Raw genomic sequence first — 25,968 nt, forward strand, 5'->3', positions numbered from 1 at the left:
CCGAGAAACACCCTGGCCGCATTTAAGTAGCTGCAGGCCAGTGCCAGGGAGGAAGGAGGCGAAAAGTTCCAGCAACTGCTGACCTACTCGGACCCAGAGTTAGACGCACCGACACCCAGCCCGGCCCCAGCTAGCTCTAGACCGCGCCATGCGGGGCCCGAGCGTCGCTCTGTGGATCCTCCTCGCTCTGCGCACAGGTGAGGCCCGACGGCCCGGTCTCGGGAGCAGGAGCGGAAGTAGGAGCTGGGGCGGGGGTCCTGCAGTTCTCCAGCCCCGGACCAGGGTCCCACGCAGCTAGGAAGTGTGCTCTGAGTCCTTATCTCCCGGGAAAGAGGGGAGGCGTAGAAAGGCGCTAAATGCAGCTGAAGACGCCGGGGGTTGGGGGGGGGGTACTAACACTGACCCCGGCCGACTGGGACGTCCGGAGGGCTTCTTGGGGGAAACGGCATTGAGCTGGGCCTTGGAAAAACGGGCCTGCTGACCTGCCCAGGAGAGGGGCGGCCAGAGGCGTGGAGGGGAGCGTCTTGGAAGGTCGGGGGGACAGCTGGGAGGGTGAACGCTCTTGGTAGGCGTGGAAGCCCGAAGAGGGTTTGGGGGCCCGGAGCGACTCTGCCTCTCCCGAGCCCGGGAGGGAAGCGGGAGGAGATTCTAAGGGACCGGTGGTGAGACGTGAGATACGACCCGAGCCGGGAGCGTGTGTTCCCAGAAGCTACGAGCACCCTAGGGCGCCCTGCGAGGTGCACCGAGGAGGAGGGGGCGCTGCTGGGTCTCCTCGCGTCTGCACCGCCCTCTCCCAAGGAAGTCAGGGCCCAGGGCAGTGAGGCGTGAGTCTGGGCATCGGGGAGCTGCTGGCAGGGACGGGCGGACACAGGATGGGTTCACCCTGTGACCTCACCAATACAAAATCTGGACCGGCTACCCGGGTCCCAACTCTACGGTTGTCGGGACTACCAAGGTGCAGTCTTGGGGCTCTGGAGAGGGGGGACACAGTTTCACATTCCAGGATGCCGCCAGGAGCTGGGTTGCAAAAGGAAGGCTGTGGAGGACCCTGCAGTCTTGACCCTTGGAGTGGGGATGGGAAGGACAGGCTGCCAGGAGAGAATGACCTGGTTCCTGGGGGTGGGGAACTGGATCCAAAGCTGGACAGGGTGAGTGGTGGAGGAACTCAGGTCTTCCAAGGCATCGACTGCAAGGACACTGGCCCCACTTCTGCTGGGGCCCCCAGGCTGGATGCTTTCTGGGACCCTGACCCGGTCAGACCTCGGGACCCAGGAGGCTCCCCACCAGGAGGAGGGGTCTAAGCAAAAGTCCACGGAAGAGCTGTGTGTCCTGGCTCTCTACGTAGGTTTACTTACAGCGTAGAAGGTGGCTTTTCTCATCTGCACTCTCCGATGACAGAGCAAGCTCAGAGAGGTGAAAATAAGTTGCCTGAAGTCACTAGCTCCTTCTCCAGGAGCGGAAACGTGAACTCCACCTGCTGGTTCCTCAGCTTCCCCTTGGCACTGTGACCCTGAGGGTGGGTTTGCAATGGATGTGATCACAGATACTCCGAGAGGATGCAAGTCTCCTCAAGGGCAGCCGTAACCACTTCCCAGTCTCAATTCCCGGCTCCTGAGGAGGGCGCAGGGATCCTGAGTGAGAGAACCTGGTCCATCACCCTCTTGTTGGAGGACACAGAGGCCCCAAGACTAGGCAGGAACTTGCCCAGTCACGGAGCCAGCCGCGACTCCCCAGCCAGTGCTCTTTCCAGCCACCAGACTAAGCAGGTTCAGGGGTAGCCCAGCACTACCCCCGGAGACGTTCCCTGGCCCCTGTAAAGTGCCAGGCTCTGAGCTGCCCCAAGTGCAGGAATATGCGTGCAGTCTGTGACACTTTTTGCCTCGGTCCCTCCCAGCGGGAGGGCAGGGCCGCAGTAGAGCACTGGCTACACAGGCTCGTGGGGTTACACACAGCTGCTGGAGCCAGCCTGCTTGGGCTCGGGATGCCAGGGGAGCCAGACCTCACTGTCCCCTGCCCCCAGCGCTCGGCGGCATGGAGGTGCGGTGGTGCACCACCTCAGACCCGGAGCAGCAGAAATGCAGCGACATGAGCAAAGCCTTCCAGGAAGCCGGTATCCGGCCATCCCTCCTGTGTGTCCAGGGCACCTCAGCCGACCACTGCATCCAGCTCATCACGGTGAGTCCTGCCCCCTCACTCCACTACCACACCCTGCCAGACGGGAGGGCTCTGACTCACGAGGGAGTACACAACAGCGTCATTCACAGAGAAAGGTGCCGATTTCCTCCCTGCCGGCCCGGCATTAGGATCTCCTGAGTTTCCCAGGCAACAAGGGCCGGCTTGTTTCCCCCCCAGGGCCCAGGCCAGCCACTGGGAGGCCACAGAGAGGGCCCCTGCTCCGTGGGCGCCAGTAGGGAAAGATATCTAAGAGGCAGAGTTTTCCTTCCACAAGGCCCCTGCTAGAGTAGGGACACTACCCACCCCCACCAAGGCGCGCCCAGACAGCAGCCCCCTCAGTGGCCCATGGTAGTTAGGCCGTCATGAAGCTTTCCCGAATGGGGCTTGTGCACTTTCTCAGGAAGGAGGAATGAAGGCCAGCAGTCCTAGGTGGGTGAATGGGGGTGGGAAAGAAGTGCTGAGGGGCGGATCTGCTCAGCTGGCACTGACACTCAGAGGCAGGACTTCAGTGGAAGGACAGTGCCTGGAGGGAAGCTTTCTGGACAGGCACAAGGGAACCTGGGATTTCATTTCAGCTCAGCCCTTGATTTCTCCCCAAAGCTAACCCAATCATATAGTACCACATGGGCCGGGGGCTTCAGTTGGGCTCCACTGGGAGGAAAGCGATTATACTGAACTACAGTTTTATCATGGGCCCCATGACACTGATAGGTATACTGCCATTTGTGTTTTGAAATAAAAAAGGGAAAAAATGAAGCGGGAATTTGCGGGATTCAGTCTGCATCTTAGAAAATCTGAGGTTAACAGTGGAGGCGGAGGTCTGAGAGGCAGGAAAATGAGGGAGGCTCACTTTCCACTACATACCGTTTTGTACTATCTGATTTTTTTAGGTTCATTTATTTATTTTGACAGAGGGAGAGAGAAGGAGAGTGAGAGCACACAAGCAGGGGAGGGGCAGAGAGAAGGAGAGACAGAATCCCAAGAAGGCTCCGCACCATCAGCGCAGAGCCCAGTGAGGGGCTTAAACACGCAAACCATGAGATTATGACCCGAGCAGAGATCAAGAGTCAGACGCTTAACTCATTGAGCCACTTAGGCGCCCTGAAAATTAATATTTTTTAAATACATAATTAGAAAAGGCAAACCCTTGGCCTAGGAGAGCTGTCACCTAGGACCTGGTAAAGTGTGAGCCCGCTATACCCTGGTGGTTGCAAGGCTGAGCCAGGACAGTGTTCCTGGGCCAGACAAAGAGGACGAGTGTGGACCTCCATGGCTTTTCAAGGGGTCCTAGGCAGACTAGTGGGTGTCTGTGAACTCCTCGTCGAATGGTCCAGGGTGGCTGGGCTGGGCTGACCCACATGTTCCCAGCAGGCCCAGAAGGCTGATGCCATCACCCTGGATGGAGGAGCCATTTATGAAGCAGGGAAGGAGCATGGCCTGAAGCCCGTGGTGGGCGAAGTATATGATCAAGGTCAGAGGGCTGAGTGGGAAGAGGGGCGGGCCAAAGGACAGAGGATGTCACTCTGCAGTGGGTTTGGCCCTCGAGCTGGTCAGTAGCCCTGTCCCCAGAACAGTCCTGGTGTCCAGGCCAGACCAATCCACAGAGACTACCCTAAGTCTCTGTTGCCACCTCCCTTAGAGCGGGGGCGCCACAGACATAGAGGGCCAGTTTAAGTCTGTTCTTCCCTGTGGGGAGCCCAGCCGGCCTGGAACTTGCACCCACAAGCCCTTCCCGAGGGGCTGCCCCATGTCTGCTATAGTGTTAGGCACAACTGACTGGGTGAAGGAGTCTTCGTAATGCCCAGCGCCCGAGCACTTCAGTGAACCTGTGTCAGAAATGGCACGAAGTGGGGATAGGGGCTGGCCAGAGGTATTGCCTAGGACCTGCAGAGCTCAGCCGACCAAGATCAAATCCCAGTCCCGCCCCTTCCTATGGTCCTCTGTGGCCTTGAACAACCTTCCTTCCTTGACTGTAAAATGGGGGGAGTAACCCCTGTCCTGTCACACAAATGAAACGAGTCAGCCTTGACTCATGGTGTGCACTTGACACATGGTAAGGGCTCGGAGATGTGAAAGCCTCTGCCCCAGTCCCTGCACCTTGCACCAGATCTGTGTCTAACTCAGGATGCGTGGTGCGCGCGCGCACACACGCACACACACACACACACACACACACACACACACACCCATCTCCCACAGCCTTCCCAGGCAGGGTTCCAGCCTCTCTGGTGGCTTCTTCCCTGCCACCCTCACTCCTCTCCTGTCTCTCCTTCTAGAGGTTGGTACCTCCTATTACGCCGTAGCTGTGGTCAAGAGGAGCTCAAATGTGACCATCGACACCCTGAAAGGCATGAAGTCCTGTCACACGGGCATCAACAGGACGGTGGGCTGGAACGTGCCTGTGGGCTACCTGGTGGAAAGCGGCCGCCTCTCCGTGATGGGCTGCGACCTGCTCAAAGGTAAGGGCTTTGGGCCAGGCAGGCTTCTCCTGCAGGAGCGCTGGGTCTCCCCACTGGTCGCTGCGCTGCCTTCCCCTCACAGGTGACCGCCCTCAGGCTCACCTTCGTCCGCAGCTTCCTTTAACTAAGGAGCAGCCCCATCGCACCTCCTCCAGGGCCTTCTGGACACCTACTTGGTGCTGGCCCTCTCTTTAGTGCTGGCCAGCCTGCTGTTGCTACCGTTTAAGTTCTGGTTGATCGGCCCTCCAGGGCACTTGACTCTGGCTCACTCATCACGGTACCCTAGGACACCCCTGAGCACAAGGTCCCACCCGTGTTTGGGAGGCAGTGATGCTCAGGGAGCAGCTCTCACCTGGTAGACCTGTGTAGGTTCCTACTTCCAGAGACGTGTCCTCGGCATTACAGACTAGAAACTATTTTTTCGGGGCCCAGACAAGCTGCTGGCTTATACCCAGAAAGCTCACAAGTGGGTGACCGCAGTCGGTTCATTTCTAGTAAGAATAGGGCTGTCCTGCAAATAGAATGTGTCCCATGGAAGGGAGGTGAGAGTGATCTGAGAGGGATTGTTGAGAATAAAACATGCCAAGGGAGTGAGCTGAAGCGCTGAGTGCCTGACTGAGAGCGCTCAGGTAGAAGTTGTGCTTCTCCTGCTTGGGGTTTCTTTTCCTGGCCACCAGTCTCTCCATGGCAGGCATAGTACAGTGAAGTGGCCCCTGACACATGACAACCACATTCTTAAACTGCCCTCCTGGGATCACAGCACCCCCAGTAGAGTTTATCCATGAGTGTGCTACCTCCTGGTTTGTTCCATGGGTGACCAGTCCCTGTCGGTGGGGGCAGGTGGGAGAGCATAATCGTCTTTTTTTTTTTTTAATGTTTATTTATTTCTGAGAGAGAGAGAGAGAGAGAGAGAGAGCATGAGCAGGGGAGGGGCAGAGAGAGAGAGAGAGAGGGAGACACAGAATCCGAAGCAGGCTCCAGGCTCTGAGCTGTCAGCACAGAGCCCGACGCGGAGCTCGAACTCTCATGAACGGCGAGATCATGACTTGAGCCGAAGTCAGACACTCAACCAGTGGTTGAGCATAATGGTCTTTTAAAGCCCAGACTTTGCTGTCAGATAGATGTACATTTAAACCCTGGCTCAGCCTAGTCTCCCTCACTGAACTTCAGTTTCCTCATCTGTAACACAGGAAAATTAGCACTACAAGGCTGTGATGTTGGAAGAGCTGAGATAATTCACACAACGACTTTGCACAGGACGTAGCACAGGGTATATCCTCACTGCACAGAGCTGTTGCTACATGAGCTCAACTCCTATACCTCTCGGGGGCAATTTGCTATCGTATACGCATACACATGCACACACAGACACGCACACATGTACACGTGCATGGGCCACACCCACATATGCACAAACCCATACACACACATGCACGCATACACATGCATTCACTGCCCCCATACAACCCAACCACTATGTAAACCAGCACAACCTGCAAGAGCTTGGAAGCCCTGTCCCCTCGGATGGTGGCCAGATATGGGTGGCCTGTCTCTCAGTTGGCACATTTATTAAATTTCTGTTCCTCTGGGAGGAGGCAAAAAGCAGACCAGGAAAGGGAGCCCACCCTGGAAGAGTGTGGTCCAGCTGGGTGATGAGCCAGCCTCCTGCTCACCCTATGTGGCACTAAGGTGACCTTAGCACAGGATAAATATTTGCCGAAAGGGTGGACACTGGGCCTCAGTGCTGGCGGCGGCCCCAAAACCATGCCAATCCTGACCACTTCACCGTTTCCCTTCCCCTTCCTGTGTTTTCGAAAGCGTTGTCTATGAAATTAATTGTAGTCGTTACGTAATAACTTCTTTCTTTCCCCACTTTCATTGATGACACGTAACTGATTTGAAGTGAAACCCACAGTGAGGACAGTAGTTATTTGACAGTTGCCCTTTGCGGGCAAGTGGAGATAAATGTTTTATCCCCCAGAACTGTTTTTAAAATAGCGAAATTCACTCCCCACAGCCCTTGCTGCTTTTGTGGCCCCAGCTTGGGAGTCATTGACCCAGTCCAGCTCCCCAGTTTTGCTCGGACAGAAGCTTGGAGGGTCCAGTGAGTCCCTGAGGAGCCCAGCCTGCCCTAACTGCAGCCTGAGGAGAGTGAGCCATCCCTGGGGGCCCTGGCCCAGGGGTCTGACCCCGTGTGGCTGACTGACCTCCCTCTGCCTCCTTCCCACAGCTGTCAGTGACTATTTTGGGGGCAGCTGCGTCCCCGGGGCAGGAGAGACCAGCTACTCGGAGTCCCTCTGTCGCCTGTGCAGGGGCAACACTGCTGGGGAGGGGGTGTGTGACAAGAGCTCCCTGGAGAGATACTACGACTACAGCGGAGCCTTCAGGTGAGAGGAGAGGGCAGGGGTGGGGGGCGCTGAGTCAGGGATGAGGCCTTGAGGCCACAGAGCGGGTGGTAAATAGCTGCACTGAGAGGTCCCAAGGGTGGGGCAGTGTTGGCTGCATCTCTTCAAAGCACCCTTTATACAGTTCATGTGCCTGGTTAGTTTAAAAACATCAACCTGGAATATGCCGGACTGGATTTGCTCACAAAATCAACATGTTTGGTGTATTTAGAGAGATGAGGGCTTAGAGAGTAGAAAATGACAAAAACAGCCTTTTGCCACTTTTGTGTCCCCATTCTGGTGTCTCAGACTCACAGGGAGGGTGATAGGAGTGGGAAAGTGTGGCGGGAACCCTGGAAGTCCTGACAGTCGGAACTGGCCTCAGCTCCGCACCCAATTAGGGCTGGTACTTTGGATGCGCTCTCCTTGGAGCCCAAAGAGAGTCTCCAACAGCATGTGGCATAGCTGCGTCTGTCCACAGCTGAGGAAACATGCTCAGTAGGGCCGGCAGTGGAAACCTCCTGAACCCCTCTAACTGCCTCAGCCTCAGTGTTTCCACCCGGAAGCAGGGAGCCTGCTGGTGCCCCACGCCCCAGGGTGGGATCTGGGGAAATGCAGTTTGGGGCACAGAGAGAAAAACAGTCCTCAGTCCTCGAAGCCAGAGCCTTTGGCCCACCTCGCTCTCCTGGTATTCCCCCAGCCCGGACCCTGCTTCTCTGCTGGCTGTGGGGACCCAGGCAGCCCTTTGCCCAGTAGGGCCTGGCCTGCCTCCCTCACTGGGCAGTGACGTATAAAGGATACATAAAAGTCCTGGTCCCTTCCACTCAGGGGTTTTTGGTGTGGCATGAGAGGGTCTTACCTAATCCCCTGCCTCAGGGCAGAGTCATCTTCAAAACACCCTGAGCATTGAAGCTGTTGATAACAGCAGCTGCCCTATGAGTACCTGCTCCACTCAGGCTCCGAGCTGGGCTGTACAGTGTCTATGCTGATTGTAAAGGATCTCTCCCTATGGAGAGCTACTTTCTTATCCCCACTTTAGAGGTGATAGAGGCTAGGAGGGCTCCACAACTTGGCAAAGCCACACAGGAGACAAACCAGGGAGCTAAATCCTGGGACTGCCTGACCGTGAAACCTGTGCCCACCATCACCAACCCCCTACGGTCCAGAACAGACCTCCAGAAGGCAGATGAGCTCCACCCAGGCTCACTGGTTTCTCCTCTGCAGGTGCCTGGCGGACGGGGCAGGGGATGTGGCCTTTGTGAAGCACAGCACAGTGCTGGCGAACACCGATGGTGAGTAGGGAGGGCCGGCGTCCAGGAGCAGGGTCTCAGGCCCTGTAACTCTCCCTAAAAGGAAGAGATGAGTCTCATGAGTATAGTTCAAACTGCTCTGTGGGGCAAGGGGCTGCCCTGCTCTGATTTGTGTCTGGCATTGGCTCCCACTTTCAGACTGGATTCTGACTGCAGAACATTTGCAAATCTCTGCATTAGCCCTCATCTACCATCCCTTCTCCCATTATCTGAAGAAGCCATCCCTTATCCCTGAACAAGGTCATATTAAATTGGGTTAGTGTTATGTGTTGATCCATTAAAAAAATTTTTTTTTTTTTGCAATCATTGAGCTATAGAAAATTTCTAAGAGTCAGTCATGGAATTTCCATTTATTTTTACCCAGATTCCGGCTTTTACCATTTGCCACATTGGATTCATCATTCTTTCTATACTTGTGTATGTTCTTTCTGAATCATTTGAGAGTATGTTTGCCTGCCTCAGACCCTTTAATACTTCAGTGTGTATCTCCTAAAAACGAGGAGATGTGGACCTAGCCACAGTAACAGTCATCAAATTCGGGACACATAACATTGACACAATACTATTATCTAATCTACAGCCCATATCCCAGATTCACTAGTTTTCCCAATTCTGTTCTTTGTAGCCATTTTTTTCAGGCCGCAGACCTAAGGTGTGATCACATGTGGTATTTAGTTGTCAGATCTCTTTCGATTCCTTTAACTTCAAGGAATTTCTCAATCTTTGTTTTTGTGGCAGTGACATGTTTGAAGAGTCAGGCCAGTTATTTTCTAGAATGTCCTCTAATTTAGATTTCTGTCTGGATTTTTATTTCTTTAATTTGAGGTGTAATTTACATGCAGCAAACACTCTCTTTTTGAAGTACGGTTTGGCAAACTTTGCCAAAAACACAGTTGTATAACCACCAACACAATCAAGAGAGTGATTGTGACAGACCTCTCGCCCCAAAAGTTTCTTGATGCCCCCTTCTGGCATCCACCAATCATTTCTGTCTCTATAGTTTTGCCTACTCAATAATGTCTGATCACTGTCTTTTTTTTTTATCACAATCTTTTTTTTAATCATAACCTTTGCCTTTAAAAGCAGAAGGTCCATCATGTGGTCTGACATTCAAGAAGGCAAACAATAAGAACCAGATTTGAGAAAGAGGAAAAAAATGATTTGAAAAAGGAGGAAGCACATAGGATTATCTCCAGAGCAAGATGATCCTATGAAAATGGACAGCTGGGACTTGGGCCTTAAGATCAAGCAAAAAAAAAAAAAAAAAAAAAAAAATTTGGAAGGTGGAGAAAGAATAGGGCTGTATTGGGTTAAAATTGGCACTTTTAGTATTGTGATGGTAATCTAAGGAAGTCTAAATAATTTTTTAAAGACTATCTTCATGCAAAAGATTGGTAAGAACAAAAAAGGGAATTGACATAAATGTCTGAAGCGACGGTGGCTCTAATGGTCCCTAGCCAATGAAAAACAGTGGCAGATCGAAATACCAAAGTGGTACATTTGTCTCACCGGAAGGCCAGATATGCCCCCAGAGCTCTATACAAAGGCTTTGCAGCAGATTAAAAATAGAGAAGAGCTGGGGAGGGAGGCGAGAATGGCACAGAGTAATTGTTGAGAGTGCTATAAATGATCATGCAGTCATTAAAAATGACCTTTATGGAGTTTTCCAAACTATTGCTCTCGGTTTTGGGGTTTGGTTTTGAAATAGCTTTGGAGGGAACAGAGTTTTCATGATCCCACAAATGATTTTTCCCCCTCCTATTTCCTAGCAGAGGCTTATCCTCCTCATTTTAAAATTGAAAAGTCATAAACATATTGTTATGTAATGCCATCTGTTGAGTTACAATCTTAAAATTATTCTTCTTAATATTCTTAATCTGGTGTCAATATTCACTCTTTCAAATAAATCTGGTTTTCTATCATAAATGAGTTTTACGGAAATTTTCCAATAGTGTGGGAAAATACTTTAAAATGACAAATGGAAAAAAGAAATGTAGGGTGCAAAATTGCCTATCAAGTATGTCCTTAGCCATGTTAGAGATGGTTAGAAAATAGAACAAAGGACTTGGAGGAAACATCCTTAGACATTAATGGATGAATGTTGGATGAATATATGGGCAAAGCTTTGGAGAGTTACCCTTTTCTCTCTGGGCCACAGTTCTGGGTAGATTCTGTCTGGCTGTGTTCCCACCATGGCCCTCTCCCCTGCTCTCTGCTCAGAGCCAAGTTTAGAGCCAAGCAGTGAGCTCCTGCTTCATTTCTCTCTCCCCTTCTGAGCTCCCCTTTTTCTCTTATTCTTTTTATCATTAATGAATCGTCCTGTTTGTATGTGCTGCATTCCTATCAGAGACCTCAAATCCGTGTTGTTAATAGAAACTGGGGAAAGTCTATAGAAAATGTAATACACCTGGTCTTGTGGAGTGTGGCCGCCAAGCTCCTCTTCATTCTGAGTTCTGGGTCCCACCTCCCGGAAGAGTTTCTGTTCACCATGAGTCTGAGGCTCTTTACACCCTAGCCTCTCCTCAGCTCCCTCTCCTGGGCCTTCCTGAGGCCTTTCCCAAACCCCTCCCAGGACAGAAGTTGGCTCACCACAGGCTTCCTATCTTCCCAGGGAAAACTCTTCCCTCCTGGGGCCAGGCACTGCTGTCGCAAGACTTCCAGCTGCTATGTCTGGATGGCAGCCGGGCTGATGTCACCGAGTGGAGGCGATGCCACCTGGCTCGGGTGCCTGCTCACGCGGTGATGGTCCGGCCTGACACAGACGGGAGCCTCGTGTTCCAGCTGCTCAATGAAGGCCAGGTGAATTCAGGGCACCCCCCTACCCTGCTTCGACACAGCTTCCCAGATGGTACCGAACCTTCTGGTCTCTCGCCAGGGTAGGAGCTCACTCCAGTGAGAGCCATCATGGGGCTGGGCCAGCCAGACCAAGAGGGGCAAGACTCAGGGACCCCCACCCCTGCCCGGGGCGAGACCACAGCCGAGGAGGTCTCTGTAGTGTCCAACCTTGGTGTGAAGGAGGGACCGACTGTGTGAGCTGGCAGCCAGAAGGGCGGACCAGAGAGGGGAGACCCAGGACTCAGGAAGCGAGGAGGCCTGGGCTCAGGCACCCCTCAGAGAAAGCTGCTCACATTTGTGGCTCTTAAGACTAAAACCAGAATATATGAGCAAATAAAATGGCAAAGCCAACGAAGGTCGAAGTACCCCATTAATTAAATGTGCTGAATAATGTTTTGCTGAGACCACTGTTTACAAGAACAGCACATTTCTGACTGTGGGGCACCCCAGCTTTAGCTAGTTTTGTCCCTTCACTTGTCCTTAGTCCCATCCACACCTGGGCCATAAGTCCTGTGTTCACTCAGCTGGGTGTGACAAGGCAGAGTGCACTGGGGGAGCACAGAGGAAGGAAGGAGGCAGTGCCTCACCTGGTCCCCAGAGTGGGCGCCTGGCCAGAGGGCATGGGAATAAGGAGCTGGTGGCAGATCTGGGAGGGATGTGTCCCCCCTCCCTGCTGGCATCACCTCACCAACCCCCACTCTCATCCCTTGACACACAGCGTCTATTCAGCCATGAGGGCAGCAGATTCCAGATGTTCAGCTCTGAGGCCTATGGGCAGAAGGACCTGCTCTTCAAAGATGCCACCTCTGAGCTGGTGCCCATCGCCACACAGAGCTATGAGGCCTGGCTGGGCCACGAGTACTTGCAAGCCATGAAGGGTCTCCTCTGTGACCCCAACCGTAAGTCCACCGGTCTCTTGCCCCACTGGCTCCAGCCCAGCCGGACCACAGGCATGGCAATGCTTTCTGGAGAGGCAGCTGGGAGAGGACACTCACCCCAGGAGCTGTGCCCCTTGGCCTCCATGAGAACCAAATGCTTCCACCTCCCTGCCTCTGGAGGTTTGGGGAGGAAGCTTCTCCAGAGTTGCATGGCCTGCTGTACCCTGGGTCTGTCTTGGGAAGGGTCTCCTTGCCCGTCCACACAGAAGTCATCAAGTCCCATCATTCTCTCTCCACAATGCCTCTCTCTTCCTCCTCCCCACCCCATAGCCAAGGCCCTGCTGGTTCAGCCATTGTCTGTTGGCTGGACCATTGCAGTAGTCTACAAATGGGCTTCCTGCTTCCTGCCCCCTACAGCCAGGGAAATGGTATGCCACTCACTTAGACACATGGCAGCCATGATCTGCCTCAAGCCTCCTCACAGTCCCATGAAAGAGGCGCACAGTTACCCCCTTTCTGTAAGAGGAAACAGGATCAGATATTTAAATATCTCACTTCTTACAGCTAATGAGGGAGAGAACCAGACTCTCCCTTGGGTCTGGCTCCAAGCTCTTTGTACTGAGGTACTGGCCCCCATGGCCCCTGCCCCGCAGGCCATCATGCTCAGGGCCAGCCCCTGAAGCAGGTGTGTGCGGTGATGACCACAAGCTCACACACACTCACACACACAGGGCTGCCCCGCTACCTACGCTGGTGTGTGCTGTCCGCTCCGGAGATCCAAAAGTGTGGAGACATGGCTGTGGCCTTCAGCCGGCAGAAGCTCAAGCCAGAGATCCAGTGTGTGTCGGCCGATTCTCCCCAGCACTGCATGGAATGGATCCAGGTAGGGGCCGCGCCCAGAGGGGCAGAGCAGACCAGAGGGGCAGGCGGTGGCCCGTGCCTGGGATGGTCCTTACCAGTCCTCCCCTGGTGCCCTGGTCTGAAGGAAACAGGGTAGGCTGGGGAGGAGAACACCTCCTGTGACAGCCCCACAGAGAAAAGGTAGGAGGAAGGCCTGGCAGGGACCAGCCATCCCACCCCAGGGGACCGGGGGGGGGGGTGGTATTTCCTTTCAGGGAACCCAGGAATCCCTCCTCACTGAGTGGGTGGTCTGGGAGTAGAAGGAGCCCGAGACTGGCCCAGCCAGGCACTGGTTGACCTGTGGCCTTCTGTAGAGAGAGATGAAACAAACAGTACTGACCCTTACTAAGTACAGTGAACGCTGATGTCTTCTGTGATGGTCTATCCCAGCCTTTTTTTCTAAGCTTGTCATGGTTCATTGCACTGATTTGGCATCCGCTGATATGCTGCAGTCAAAAGCACTGGCCCTGTGGCGGCCCACGCAGCTCTGTCCTGCTTTGCTTCTCTGCCTGGAGGTGGAGGCCAGGACCGGGAGGTAGCCCTAGGGCCCTGCAACCAAGGATGCTACTGTGGTCACAGGTGGCCCACCAGCCCTTGGAGTCCTGGGCTCCTCCCTCCTCTTTTTTAAGAGCAAGTAGGTAGAGCCTATGGTCAGGAGCCCTTATCAGGGCAGTCCCCAAATGCAGGCCGGACCACAGCGCCTCCGGAGTGTCCACACTGCCCCAGCCAGGCAACCACATTGACTTAAAGGCCAAAAAGAGAAGCATGGACAGGAATAACAGGAGGTCGGGATCGTGATAGATAGCAGTCACACGAGCATGCGAGTCCCGGGTGCCGCACGCTGTGCTGAGATTTCACACGGGCCGCTTCACTTAATCCTCACAGCACCACTATGGGGTGGGTATGATCACTGTCAAGTGTGGAAACTGGGGCCGGGAGAGGCCGAGGAAGCAACTTGCCCAAAGTCACCCAGCTCATGGTGGGGGAGCCCCTCTCCCCAGGGGCCCACAGGAGGCCGGCCCCAGCATGACCGCAGGTAACGCCGAGGAAGGGTGGGCCTCAGTGGAACAGAGGAAGGGGAGACTGGAGGTAGAGGGCCGTTCATTTCCTAAGGCTGGGCTGGCTGTCCTGTGGGGGGCGGCTGGGGCCACGGGCTGCAGAGCAGGGACAGATGTAGGAGAGAGGTTTCAGCTCCCTATAGGCAGGAGCCTTCTCTCTGTCTGAACTCAAACAGGACCCAGGGGCTGCCCAGTGCCCTACAGGGAGAGTAGCAGACTTGGAGGTTCCTCAGAACCCCAGCAAAAGGCTCAGAGATACTTGGTTCTGAGGCTCTCAGGGATGGTGTCCAGTGTAGCTCTGATACCCATCTGCTTCCAGGCCACGGTGACTCTGGGAAGGGGGTAAGCTGGAACGGACCCTGGGCTGTAGGTAGGAGGTCTGGGTGAGGGAGGAGAGGGCCCCCAGAGACACACCCTCCAGGCTCAAATACCAGTGCCACTGCCTGTTATTCCGCCATCATGCCTCTGGGCCTGAACGGTGCAAGGTACCTTCCTGGGGTGCAGATGTCCCCTCTCTCCCCTGGCCCCATTCCCTCTCCTTGGGGTTTGTCACACTACTGTGCCTTGATTATTGGCTAATCCCTCTTCAGTGTCCGAGGGGTCACCTGCGCAGAGGCTTCAGAATTCACAAGATTGGGTGGAGAGTGGGAGACCTGGAGCACGTCAGGAGGGTCGAGAAAAGAGGGCCCTGGGCTCCTCCTGCTGCCTCCTGAGGCAGAGCTTTTTAGCCATGAGACTGCTGTCTTTGAGCCTGGCTCTTTCATACATTCGCATACACATTCGACAAATACACATTGCATCTGTGCTGGATGCTAGCCCTGGGCCAGGTGCTGGGGACACAGTACAGTGCCCCAGGCCTCTGAGGGCTGGCAGTCCCTGGGGTGACCCCACCCCAAGCACAAGGGCAGTGATAGTCAAAGTTCTGCTCAGAACAGGACCTGGCAACAGATGTGTCAGTAAACATTTATTCAAAGAACAAAGCAGACGCCCATGGATGGGAGTGCTGGTTTCATGCCTCTGGTCCTCCAAGCACCCCTTTTGCCCACACATCTCACTAGGGTGGGGTAGGATAGGGTTCCTCGGGGAAGAGAGCCAGAGGCCAAAGTCCCCAGCACCTCTGTCAAATCCCGACACCTTCTCTGCCCGGTCACCCGTTCTGTCCCATTTCAGGCTGGGAAAATTGATGCTGTGACCCTGAAAGGCGAGGACATCTACATGGCGGGAAAGGAATATGGCCTGATTCCAGCAGTTGGGGAGCGCTATGCCCGTGAGTGTGGTTGCTGGGTCCCCTGGCCTCTGCTGAAAGCAGCTGATATTTTCATATATATATAACCCACCTCAGCCCTTTTCAAAAGCTCCCCCTCAGTGTCCCTTTCCCAGGGCTGGTTGCTGTCAGTCACAGGCAAACCCCAGATCTCGGGTTTCCCATCTAGTCATTAAAAGCCTGGCAGGTGTGGGCAGTCCTTCTAAAAAGGTCAGAAAGTAAACCCTTTAGGCTTTACAGGCCATATACAGACTCTGCATATTCCTTTTTTTTTACAACCTTTTAAAAATATTAAAACCGTTTTTTTTTTAATTTTTTTATTCAACGTTTATTTATTTTTGGGACAGAGAGAGACAGAGCATGAACGGGGGAGGGGCAGAGAGAGAGGGAGACACAGAATCGGAAACAGGCTCCAGGCTCCGAGCCATCAGCCCAGAGCCTGACGCGGGGCTCGAACTCACGGACCGCGAGATCGTGACCTGGCTGAAGTCGGACGCTTAACCGACTGCGCCACCCAGGCGCCCCTAAAACCGTTTTTTAAAACATTTTTTAATGTCTATTCATATTAGAGAGAGAGACAGACAGAGCATGAGCAGGGGAGGGGCAGAGAGAGGGAGACACAGAATCTGAAGCAGGCTCCAGGCTCTGAGCTGTCAGCACAGAGCCCACCACAGGGTCCAAACTCATGAACTGTGAGATCATGACCTGAGCAGAAATCAGCAGCTCAACCGACTGAGCCACCCAGGCGTCCCTAAAAACTGTTTTTATGCTTGTAAGCCAGGCCATACAAAAGCAGGCTGAGTATTTGCTGACCCCTCGATGAGAGAGCCTCCTCTGCCCTTCCAGCCTGACCATGTGGCTCATAGAAGGTGGCCCTGGGGACTGTCCTTCCTGTCAGCTCATGCACACCTTCCCAGTGGCCCAGGCTGGGGCCTTGGTGTTCTGTCCCCGTAAGTGGTGACCTCAGGTCATTTCACTTGGATGTGAAAAATCTTTGGGCCTAGGAAAAATGTTTCTGCAGTCCTCAGCTGTGCCTCCACCTTTCTCCCAAGAGGTGAGAAAAATACCACTTGAGTGTAAGGGAAGGGAAATCTCTTTGGGTAAGGAATGTTGGGGAATGGGTTGAGGGACACAGAACTCTGAAAAGTGGAGCCAAGGGCTGCTTCCCAGCCTTGGAGGGGGACAAGCAGGGGTCCCACTGCTGGATGTGCACTCCTGAACCCATGCAGACAGGGCCTGGACCCGAAGCAGAGAGAGGCACTTGGGGCAGGACCATGGCTCTGGGGCAGGAGCCGCCTGAGGGAACGGGTCGAGGGCAGGAGGGGATTTGCTTTGGCTCGTGCCTGGCTGAGGCCGGAAAGCACCAATGGGGTCCTCACTGGTGTCCCCTCCCCACAGCGGAGGACAGCAGCAACTCCTACTTCGTGGTGGCTGTGGTGAGGCGGAACAGCTCCTACGCCTTCACCCTGGATGAGCTCCGGGGCAAGCGCTCCTGCCACTCAGGGTTCCACAGCCCCGCGGGCTGGGACATCCCCGTGGGCGTCCTGGTGCAGAGGGGCTTCATCCGGCCCAAGGACTGCGATGTCCTCACAGGTACCACCTTCTGCAGGGACGTAGACATGCAAACTCTGTTTTGGGGTCTACTGGGTTGGGGGCCGGGTCTGAAAGTCAGGGAGCCCACCCCCCACAGGATCCCACAGAGCAGCCCAGAGAGATTTCCTCTTCCTCCTTGATGTGCCCCTTTCTCTTGGGAAGGTTGGGAATATCCTTTTGTTTTCTTTTTTCTTTTTAGTTTTTTTACATTTATTTATTTTTGAGAGACAGAGAGAGACAGCATGAGCAGGGGAGGGGCAGACAGAGAGGGAGACGCAGAATCAGAAGCAGGCTCCAGGCTCCGAGCTGTCAGCACAGAGCCCAATGCGGGGCTCGAACCCATGAACTGTGAGATCATGACCTGAGCCGAAGTCGGACGCTTAACCGACTGAGCCACCCAGGCGCCCCAAGGTTGGGAATATTCTTGCCTACGTTTGGAGCCGTCGTTGGTTGGAGGGTGCCACGCTGCCCCGTCCCGCTTACCCAGAGTGGAACTAGCTCCAGTGGGCATGAGGAGCAGGGGGTATGCATGAGCTCTGGGCCTGGCAGTATCACCGTCCAGTTATGGGTCTGTCCCCATATCCCAGCAGCGAGGCATCTGGGGGACCTCGCTGGAAAGTGGCCAGGCTTCTGTACAAGTGCTGAAGAAGTCACGTTTACCAAGCAGCCACCTTATGCCATACACAGGGCCCTCCCCGCCTGTTAAATCACATACATCCATGGTGAAAGGAAGGCAGTAGGAAGCTGGCAAGATCCTGGGCTGACTGCACCTCTGTCCCATCTGGCACCTCAGAAAAAAAACCACATTTTTTTTTCTAACCATCTCCACAAGCACACAGAGAGTGTTAGGGTTGGCTGCTCCCACTCCCACACAGCTGGGCACTTGCCCTGACTGGAAGAGAATAGCTTATGAGGTAGTGAGTTCACCATCCCTGAGGGAGTCCAAGAGAAGACTGGGTGACTACCAACCAGAGGCTGTCCATGGGATTCCTGTATCTGGACAACTTCTGTACTCCCCTCATCCCTGTGATTCTCACAGGAGAAGACATGCTCATCTGAGCCAGGTGGGCAGTGCAGCAGACGGGTGGCCTTGAGCTGTCGGGCCAAGCAGAGTGGGCAGACTTGTAGGGGAGTGGCCCTCTCATCTGCCCCTGAGCCCCCACTGCCCTTTCCCCTGCTGGCCCCTTGACACAGCCCTCCCCCTCTGCTCCAGCCGTGAGCGAGTTCTTTGGTGCCAGCTGCGTGCCTGTGAACAACCCCAAGAACTACCCATCCTCGCTATGTGCGCTCTGTGTGGGGGACGAGCAGGGCCGAAACAAGTGTGTTGGCAACAGCCAGGAGAGGTACTATGGCTACAGCGGCGCCTTCAGGTAAGCAGTGGCCTGGTGGGCGGGCCTGGGGCCAGCACAGACGCTGGGTCCCTCCTGCCAACACCTGCCTTGGCCTCTTGTGTGGCAGGTGCTTGGCTGAGAACGCAGGGGATGTCGCCTTCGTCAAGCACACAACTGTCTTTGACAACACAAATGGTACGTGAGGGGGGCTGGGGCCAGAGCGGGACCAGATTCTTGGGGGTTTGTTCCCCATCTCCAACATGATGCAGGCACTGGGTATTGCCAGGATTGGGGTACAGCAGCAGCTGGGAAAGACTGAGTCTAGAAGGCTCTGCCCCTTGGGGATCCCAGGGGCTCCAAGGGCCTCTCAGGAAGAATAGACCTCAGGGCACATGTCCAGGTGGGCAGGACACATGACAGTTTTTACCGGTCTAGAATCCAAATCTCCATTCCACCAAAATGGTAGAAACTCAACCTCAGTCCATTTGGAGAGACCCCTTCTTGGGCATTTATATTGTGTCTAGGTATGGTGGGGGGCAGGAGTGGGCAGGTGCAGGGGGACAGGGGCCTCTCTCCACAGGGTCATCAGTTCACATCAGCATCTGGTCTTTGGTCTGGAGCAGGTCAGTGTCCCGTGCAGGGAAATCACCTCGCATCTCCTAAGCCATACAAGGCAATGCACAAACCCATTCACATCACATGGGTGGCTTTTTCTCTGGAGTCACCTTCCTGGGCTCTGACTGGGAAAAAGGGCCCAGAAACTCTATGCTCCAGGCCCCCCCCAAACCCACGCCTAGGTCCTATTGAGGGGCAGGGGACTTTGGCGTGCCTCTCTTCCCTCCCTGCTCCTGTTCCATTTTGAAGACTGGAGGCTGTTTCCCCCCCCCCCAACACCTACTGTTTGTTCTTTCTCTATACCCTGCCTGCACCCAGGCTTTGAAACCCCAAGTGCTAGGGGCTCAGTCTTCTCTCAGAAACTCGTCCCCAAAACTCAGTGCAGAAAGGTGCAATGTGGCCCGAAGGGGAGGAGGAGATTGGTGAAGAAGAAGCAAGACCTGCAAGAGAAGAACATCAGTTAGGATTTCAAAACTCAGATGCCACCCTGCCTAAGAAGTGTTACCAAAGCTGGGAGGGCTCCAGGCCCCGTTGCCACAACCCCTCGCCCCTGCAAAGCTCCTACCCTGAAGAACACTTGGGATCATCCCCCCAGGAGGAGGGAGCTTTGTGCTCCTGCAGGAGCCAGTGAGCCTGGCCTGGCCCCAGCCCCAGGCCCTCTGTGGTCTCAGGATAGGGGGAGGGGAGGGGCCGGTCCTGGGGGGACACTTTCAAGAGTCACCTGCATCGAGGCACCCACCTCCCAGGGGCACTCATTCCCCTTTATTTTTATCTCTACTTGTGGGCCCACCTGGAGTTTCTTCTGGAAGAGGGTGGATACTAAGTGAATAATACATGAAGACACAAAAATAGTATGATTCCCGAGGGCAGCGTTTCTCAGGAAGCCCTTGGGCCAACAACCCCCTGCTTCGGAAACACTGGGTTGCTGCTTTAAAATACCGATCCCTGGGCCCCACCCTAGACCTGACTTTGAAACTGCCTCTTCCAGATCAACACATGATGTTATACCTTTTCTGGTTTGAGAACTTCAGCCATTAGGGTAAGACATCCACCACCACCTTCAGGAGCCCCCCCCCCACCTCACGCCCAAGACCTGTAACACACAGGTGGGGCTCTTGGCCTGGGAGTGATTAAGAGTCTCCATTTTGTCATTTCATGTGCAATAGGAGTGGTCATACTCACTTTGTGTTACTGCCATGAGGAGAGAGCAGTGCTTGTGAAATACCTGTCACATTATAGGTTCTCCCTATTCTCTACCACTGGTAGCTCCTACCAATGTTATTTTTTTTTAATGTTTTTATTTATTTTTGAGAGAGAGAGAGAGAGAGCACAAGTGGGGCAGAGGCAGAGAGAGGGGGACAGAGGATCTAAAGTGGGCTCTGTGCTGATAACAGAAAGCCCGATATGGGGCTCGAACATGCAAACTGCGAGATCATGACCTGAGCTGAAGTTGGACGCTCAACCAACTGAGTCACCCAGGCACCCCGGCTCCTACCAATGTTATTAGCTCAACCAGGTTCTCCGGTCCTGGTAGGAGAGCAGATCAGTTGGAGAATGGAGAGGGTTGAGAAGCTGGCTACATATGGCCACCTCTCCCCAGTCAAGGATTTGGGAATCCAGAAGGAAAGTAGCCTCTCTCTTCCTCTCTCCCAATGCTCCATCCTCTCAGGCCACAATTCTGAGCCCTGGGCTGCTGAGCTAAGGTCAGAGGACTATGAGCTGCTGTGTCCCAACGGGGCCCGGGCCGAAGTGTCCCAGTTCGCGGCCTGCAATCTGGCACAGATACCATCCCATGCTGTCATGGTCCGGCGGGACACCAACATCTTCACCGTGTATGGACTGCTGGACAAGGCCCAGGTGAGCCAGGGCAGGGGCTACATCACTGGGGGGTGGGCAACCAAGTGAGCCAGGGCCCCAGGTGCCTCAGTCTACCTGGAGCAGACCTCAGGAGGAACTGAGGAAGCCTGGAGAAAGTTCTGACATGCTCACTTAGTCAAACCATTCCTCCAACTATCCTTTCTGTGTCTTGCATTATTAATGTTTCCTTCTCAGCCAGATCGTTCTCACCCACATATAAACCTGCTGCTGTTTCTACCATCTTGAAAAAAACAAATGAGCCCCCTCTTGGTTTCACAGCCATTGTAGCCATAATCCCACCCTCCTAGAGCAAAACTCCTTCAAAGAGTCGTCTCTACTCAAGTCACCAGTTCCTCTCTGGTCTCTCTCTTTTTTTTTCCCCCCCAGTGTTTATTTATTTTTGAGACAGAGAGACAGAGCATGAGTAGGGAAGGGGCAGAGAGAGAGGGGGACACAGAATCTGAAGCAGGCTCCAGGCTCTGAGCTGTCAGCACAGAGCCTGACATGGGACTCAAACGCACGAACCGTGAGATCATGACCTGGGCTGAAGTTGGACACTCAACCGACTGAGCCACCCAGGCGCCCCCTCTCTGGTCTCTCTTAAGGATGGAGACCACTCTAGACAGGCCCCCGCAGGGCCGTGAACCTGCCCTGAGCTAGATCAAAGTGAGCCATGGTGCTGAGTCCAGTGGCTGTTTCTCAGCCCACATCTCCCTGACCCTTTAGCCGCATTGGCCACAGCTCCCACCTGCTGGAAGTGCTTTGCCCCTTGGCTTCCAGGTGCACACCTGCCTGGCTCTCCTCCCAGGCTCTATAGCAGTTCCTCCTCATTTCCCTGGCTTGTAATGACTGGACTGCCCCAGGGCTCTATCCTAAGCCCTCTTCTCCACCTGCACCCCTGTTGACATCACCTCATCCCACATCGTCAGCAGCCATCTGTGTACTGACAGCTCCCAAATTTATGTCTTCAGCCCTGCTTTCATCCCACCCTTCCATCTTTAACAGCTGCCTACCTGACATTTCGACTAGCATTTCTAACAAGCTTCTCAGCCTGAACAAGCCTGCAGCTGGACTGCCCTGCTTCCCTCAGGCTTCCCCCCTGCTGCGAATGGCCACTCCAGACCTCACATTTCCTCAGGAGTCTTCTTCAGCTCCTGTCTTTCTCTCACGGTCTACATCCAGTCCATCTGCAAATCCCATTGGCTCAACTTTCAATATACATCTGGAATGAACCCAGACTGACAACAGGGTCCTTGGTTCCCACCCACTCCACCCCCTCCCCCACTTCCCCATCTCCCCCCTTCTCTCCCCTGTGTCCCCTTCTTCCCGCGGAAGCGATGTGGGGAAGAACCCTGTGTCAGTGCACATTTTCCCGGGGAGAAGGCTGGCCTTTCATCAGATCCTCCATTATCCGTGAGTCCCCCGAAATATTGATGACCACTTTGATCCTGCTTACTGTGGAAGCTATCATCATATCAGTACTCCAGCTTGCTAGGTCGGCAGGCCTGTGATTTCACATCAGTCTTGGTGCCCTGAAATCCCTTGCTCTTTGGGTCACCATATGTAAAGCCTGAGTGACCACTGGGGAGGCCAGATGAAAAGCACATCTACCTGTGGTGCTTCCAGGACCTGTTTGGAGATGACCACAATAAGAATGGGTTCAAAATGTTCGACTCCTCCAACTACCATGGCCAAGACCTGCTTTTCAAGGATGCCACGATCCGGGCAGTGCCTGTGGGGGAGAAAACCACATACCGAGACTGGCTGGGCCCTGACTATGTGGCGGCTCTAGAAGGAATGCTGTCTCAGCGGTGCTCGGGCGCAGGTAGGTTCACACCTCACAGGAAAAGCAGGTGTCCCGCCACATTCCCCGTCATCCCTCCCAGCCTTTCACCCCATATCCTGAGTGAACTGAGGTCCTTTCCGGGTGGTTACAGACAATCAAGGTGAGGTGTGGGGGCAGCAGGGAGTGTGGTCTGAACAGGAAGACTGCAGACAGAGCAGAGACACTGGCTGTGTAACCCAGACAGACCTAGATAAAGAATATAAATGCTGCCAGTAATGGTCCAGAGAGGATTGAAGCAACCACATAAATATACATGAAGTATAATTTTGGAAGGAATGAATATGTAAAGAAACCAGGGGAAAGAAGAACTGTACCAGGGCAGAAAGAGGGAGCCTGGCCAAGTCGAGTGCACACAAGTGCGCTCGGTCAAGTCCTGTGCTGGTGTGCCCACTGCCCGCAAATGCGGCTCTAGGTGCTCTGAGGCCTTAACTGCCTGTGTTCGATCCCTCAGCGGCCCTGGTCCCCAGCCTGTCCCAGTTGCTGCTGCTGCTCCTGCCACTCCTCACAGCTGGCCTTCTCCATACCGCCCTCTGAAGCAGCTCCAGGCAAGCCTAGCCCTCCCTCGGAATGGAAACCTACTCAGAAATCTCCATAAATAGGCTGTTCTCTATGGTGAAGCGGGTTAGCACTGCTCAGAGAGACAGGAAGTGTGAGAAACCACGGAGCTCCTCAGAGCTGCGATTCTGACACCAAAGAGGAGGTTCTGTGATTGCTGCAAACCGGAATAAAGATGAATGTTAAAGGAAAGCACCCCCCCCCCCACCTCGAGTTGAGTTGGATGCCAGCAGTGCTCCTGCGTGAACCCAGCCTCTGCCTCCCAGGCACCACCTGTCCCTCTGCCACCTGAGGCGGGCGAGCTGGCCGGCCTCCCAGTCACGCCCCACCCACGGCTGGCAGGCCTCCTCCCTGCAGATCCGTAGGCTCCCACCACCGGAGGAGCCTCACCAGGCTTAGGATTGGAAAAGGCCAGTTACCAAGGAAACAGGCTGAGCCCCCGGCTTCCCACACCGCCCTCTCAGGCCCTCTCCGTTGGAGCCTGCCCTGCTGAGCTGCCCAGGGGACCCGTCCTCTGCCGGTTCCCTCTTCCCCTCTGAGGAATGGATGCACACTTGGCACCTCCTGTTAGCCCCTCTCCATCTGGGCTCTAGACTCCCTCTTCCGGCCTCCCTCCTTAGGACACCGTGTCTGTCTAGGGAGGCATCCACCAGATGAGGCTACAGTCGGGCATGCCAGGGAGGTGAAGCTGCTGGACACAGACAGCCCTTTGTCCTTGTCTCCTGTGGCTTGGCGTGGCCCAGACCACCCGACATACCTGATTGTGCTGGGCCAGAACAGACCACAGGGGTGAACCCTCAAGGGGGTCCTCAGACAAAGGAAATGCTCCTCAGTAAGCATCCCCCCTCCTGAGTTTCCATCTCAGATTATCCTCTTGTCCCACCCCCGCGCGACGCCCTCCCCTCCTCAGATGCCCCTGCACATGTAGCAGCAGCAGTTGCCTCCCGATGGAAGGACTCAGCCTCAAGGACATGCCCAGAGAGCTCCAGGCCTGGAGCAGGAGGTAACCCGGGCCTCCAAGGCAGCACAAGCCGTCTGAAGAGGCAGGAATGGGGAGATGCCCTTCTCTTTGTCACAGGAACCATGGGCTGGGTTAGGCACCAGTGGGGAGCTCCAGCTCCTCTGTGTCAGCAGGAGGTCTCCTCACCCAGGCCTGTACCAGCTGGACGAGGCCACTCAATCCAGAGGAAGGGTCCCACCTTCCCCTCCCCTGTGAGTCAGAGGAAAGTGCCTGGAGAGGGTCTTCTCTACTCCATTTTTGCCACAGTTGTTTGAGGAGCCAGAAAAGTTTCCAGAACTGCCAGCTCTTCCTCTGAATTTTCTTCCCTGAGAAAAGGGAAAAAAAAAAAAAAAAGAAGAAACAGGAGCAAGCCACCCTCTCAGCAGACTGGGAGCCGCGTGGGTCTTGAGCTATTTGCGTCTCGATCTGCGGGGGCCTCGGGGACGCCGATGACAGGCTGGTTCCTGGTGCTTCGCCCCCATTAGGGGGCGTTGGGATGGATACCTTCCATCTCTCAGCAGTGAAGGAGGCCCCTGGCAGCATCCTGGCCACAGTCGCGCCGTCCCGAGGAGTCCTAGTCACCATGCTGGGGAAACTCTACCCCACTGCCAAGGGCAGAAGGAGCAGCCTCCACTACCAAGCTTTGTACCCTCTTCACCTCGGGGAGTGAATGATTCTCTGACCTGACGATTGTTTGATTTTTTTTTTTTAAAGGGAGATTCGTCCAGTGAGAGTGTATTTGTGTTTGGCTACCCTGGGCTAGTGTGCTGCCCAGGGTGTGACACCAGTAACCATGAGCCACTGAGTATGACATGTGTGAATGCTGTGTGAGGTTGGAGTTTCAGGTGACAGCAGGGGGCTACCACTGTGTTAGTGCTAATAAAAGATGTTGATTTGTTTTTTTTAAATAAAGCCGAACAGCCCTGCACCTGCTGAGGCTTGGAATCTGATAGAAACTTTCTGCTGCTGATTGATTTGACTTCTTAGCTGGTCAGAGGCCTACCTGCCCCAGACCACTCCCCAGCCTGCCCAGAATGGCAATTTCCACTCAGAGCCCTGTTCCCCGAGCCAGAGTTAGGGCCTCTTCAGCCGGTGAGGCACCCAGCTCCCTTCTCCACTCTGAAAGGGCCCCCAGCACATCTCAGCTGCCTCCACCCCCTCAGCCTCTTGGGTACCCACTCTTCTGGGGACCAGATAAAGAGGAGGATGCCAACTTCTACACCCACCCCTGCCCTGTGTCTGCAAAATAAGCTGCCCACACCTTTGCTTTGGCAAGTTGGCCACTAATTCACTGGAGGAGGGAAAGGGAGGGAAGTCAGATCTCCCACAGTCCTCACCAGCAGCACTGTCTGGCCTGACGTGAAGTGAGCCAGTGGGGCTGGCCTTGGCCAGTGCCCTGCTGTGGCTGAGGATGTGGAGGTTCTCTGCCCTTCCCCCTTCCCACAGCTCCTCCGCTGCCCCAGGCCAACCCTCCCTCCGTCACTGCGGCCATCTCACAGAGCCGCATCTCACTCCCACAGTCCTCGTGCTGTAACTGGGTGGTCTGCCTGACCTCAGAAAGTATCCACACTGTCTCTGCACCATGTGAGTCTCCTGGTGCTGCCACTCACCCCTTGAAGCTTCGGGAGAGTTACTTAGCATCCGAGCCCCATCTCCACTTCTGAAACATGAGCTCGAGAGTACGCACCTGGTGCGGTCCTTGTCAAGTCTGGATTATCCTACATGTAAAATACTGCACCCTGCTTAGCACATCCCAGGTGCAGGACAGACACTATTACCATTGCTATTACCATTACTCCCAGAGCTTGTTTTGTGGGCTTAAGTTTCAAATTCCCAGGAGAATCATCTGATTGGCCCAATGTGGGTCAGGTGTCTCCCACTGGGCCAGTCAGCTCAGGCGAGCATTGG

General features: G+C 54.6%; 1 protein-coding gene across 1 annotated transcript; it reads left to right on the top strand.

The window, feature by feature from the left end:
• On the top strand, positions 1-25,016 carry MELTF (melanotransferrin). The gene is made up of 16 exons (XM_030330392.1): positions 1-197; positions 2,021-2,175; positions 3,547-3,646; positions 4,452-4,634; positions 6,865-7,021; positions 8,243-8,310; positions 10,940-11,127; positions 11,882-12,062; positions 12,773-12,924; positions 15,170-15,266; positions 16,662-16,856; positions 18,070-18,226; positions 18,315-18,382; positions 20,472-20,659; positions 22,286-22,484; positions 22,957-25,016. The coding sequence occupies exons 1-16, from the start codon at positions 149-151 to the stop codon at positions 23,037-23,039; spliced, it is 2,220 nt and encodes a 739-aa protein (XP_030186252.1). The 5' UTR covers positions 1-148; the 3' UTR covers positions 23,040-25,016.
• Positions 25,017-25,968: the final 952 nt, after the last annotated feature.

This window comes from Lynx canadensis, chromosome C2, assembly GCF_007474595.2.
Source record: "Lynx canadensis isolate LIC74 chromosome C2, mLynCan4.pri.v2, whole genome shotgun sequence".
Lineage (NCBI taxonomy): Eukaryota > Metazoa > Chordata > Mammalia > Carnivora > Felidae > Lynx > Lynx canadensis.

Bases quoted from the DNA above. Each gene is read 5' to 3' on its own strand.
- MELTF (XM_030330392.1), top strand. From the start codon at position 149: ATGCGGGGCCCGAGCGTCGCTCTGTGGATCCTCCTCGCTCTGCGCACA. The intron at 11,128-11,881 runs GTGAATTCAGGG...CTTGACACACAG, and splicing joins AGCTGCTCAATGAAGGCCAG to CGTCTATTCAGCCATGAGGG. The intron at 18,227-18,314 runs GTAAGCAGTGGC...CTTGTGTGGCAG, and splicing joins GGCTACAGCGGCGCCTTCAG to GTGCTTGGCTGAGAACGCAG.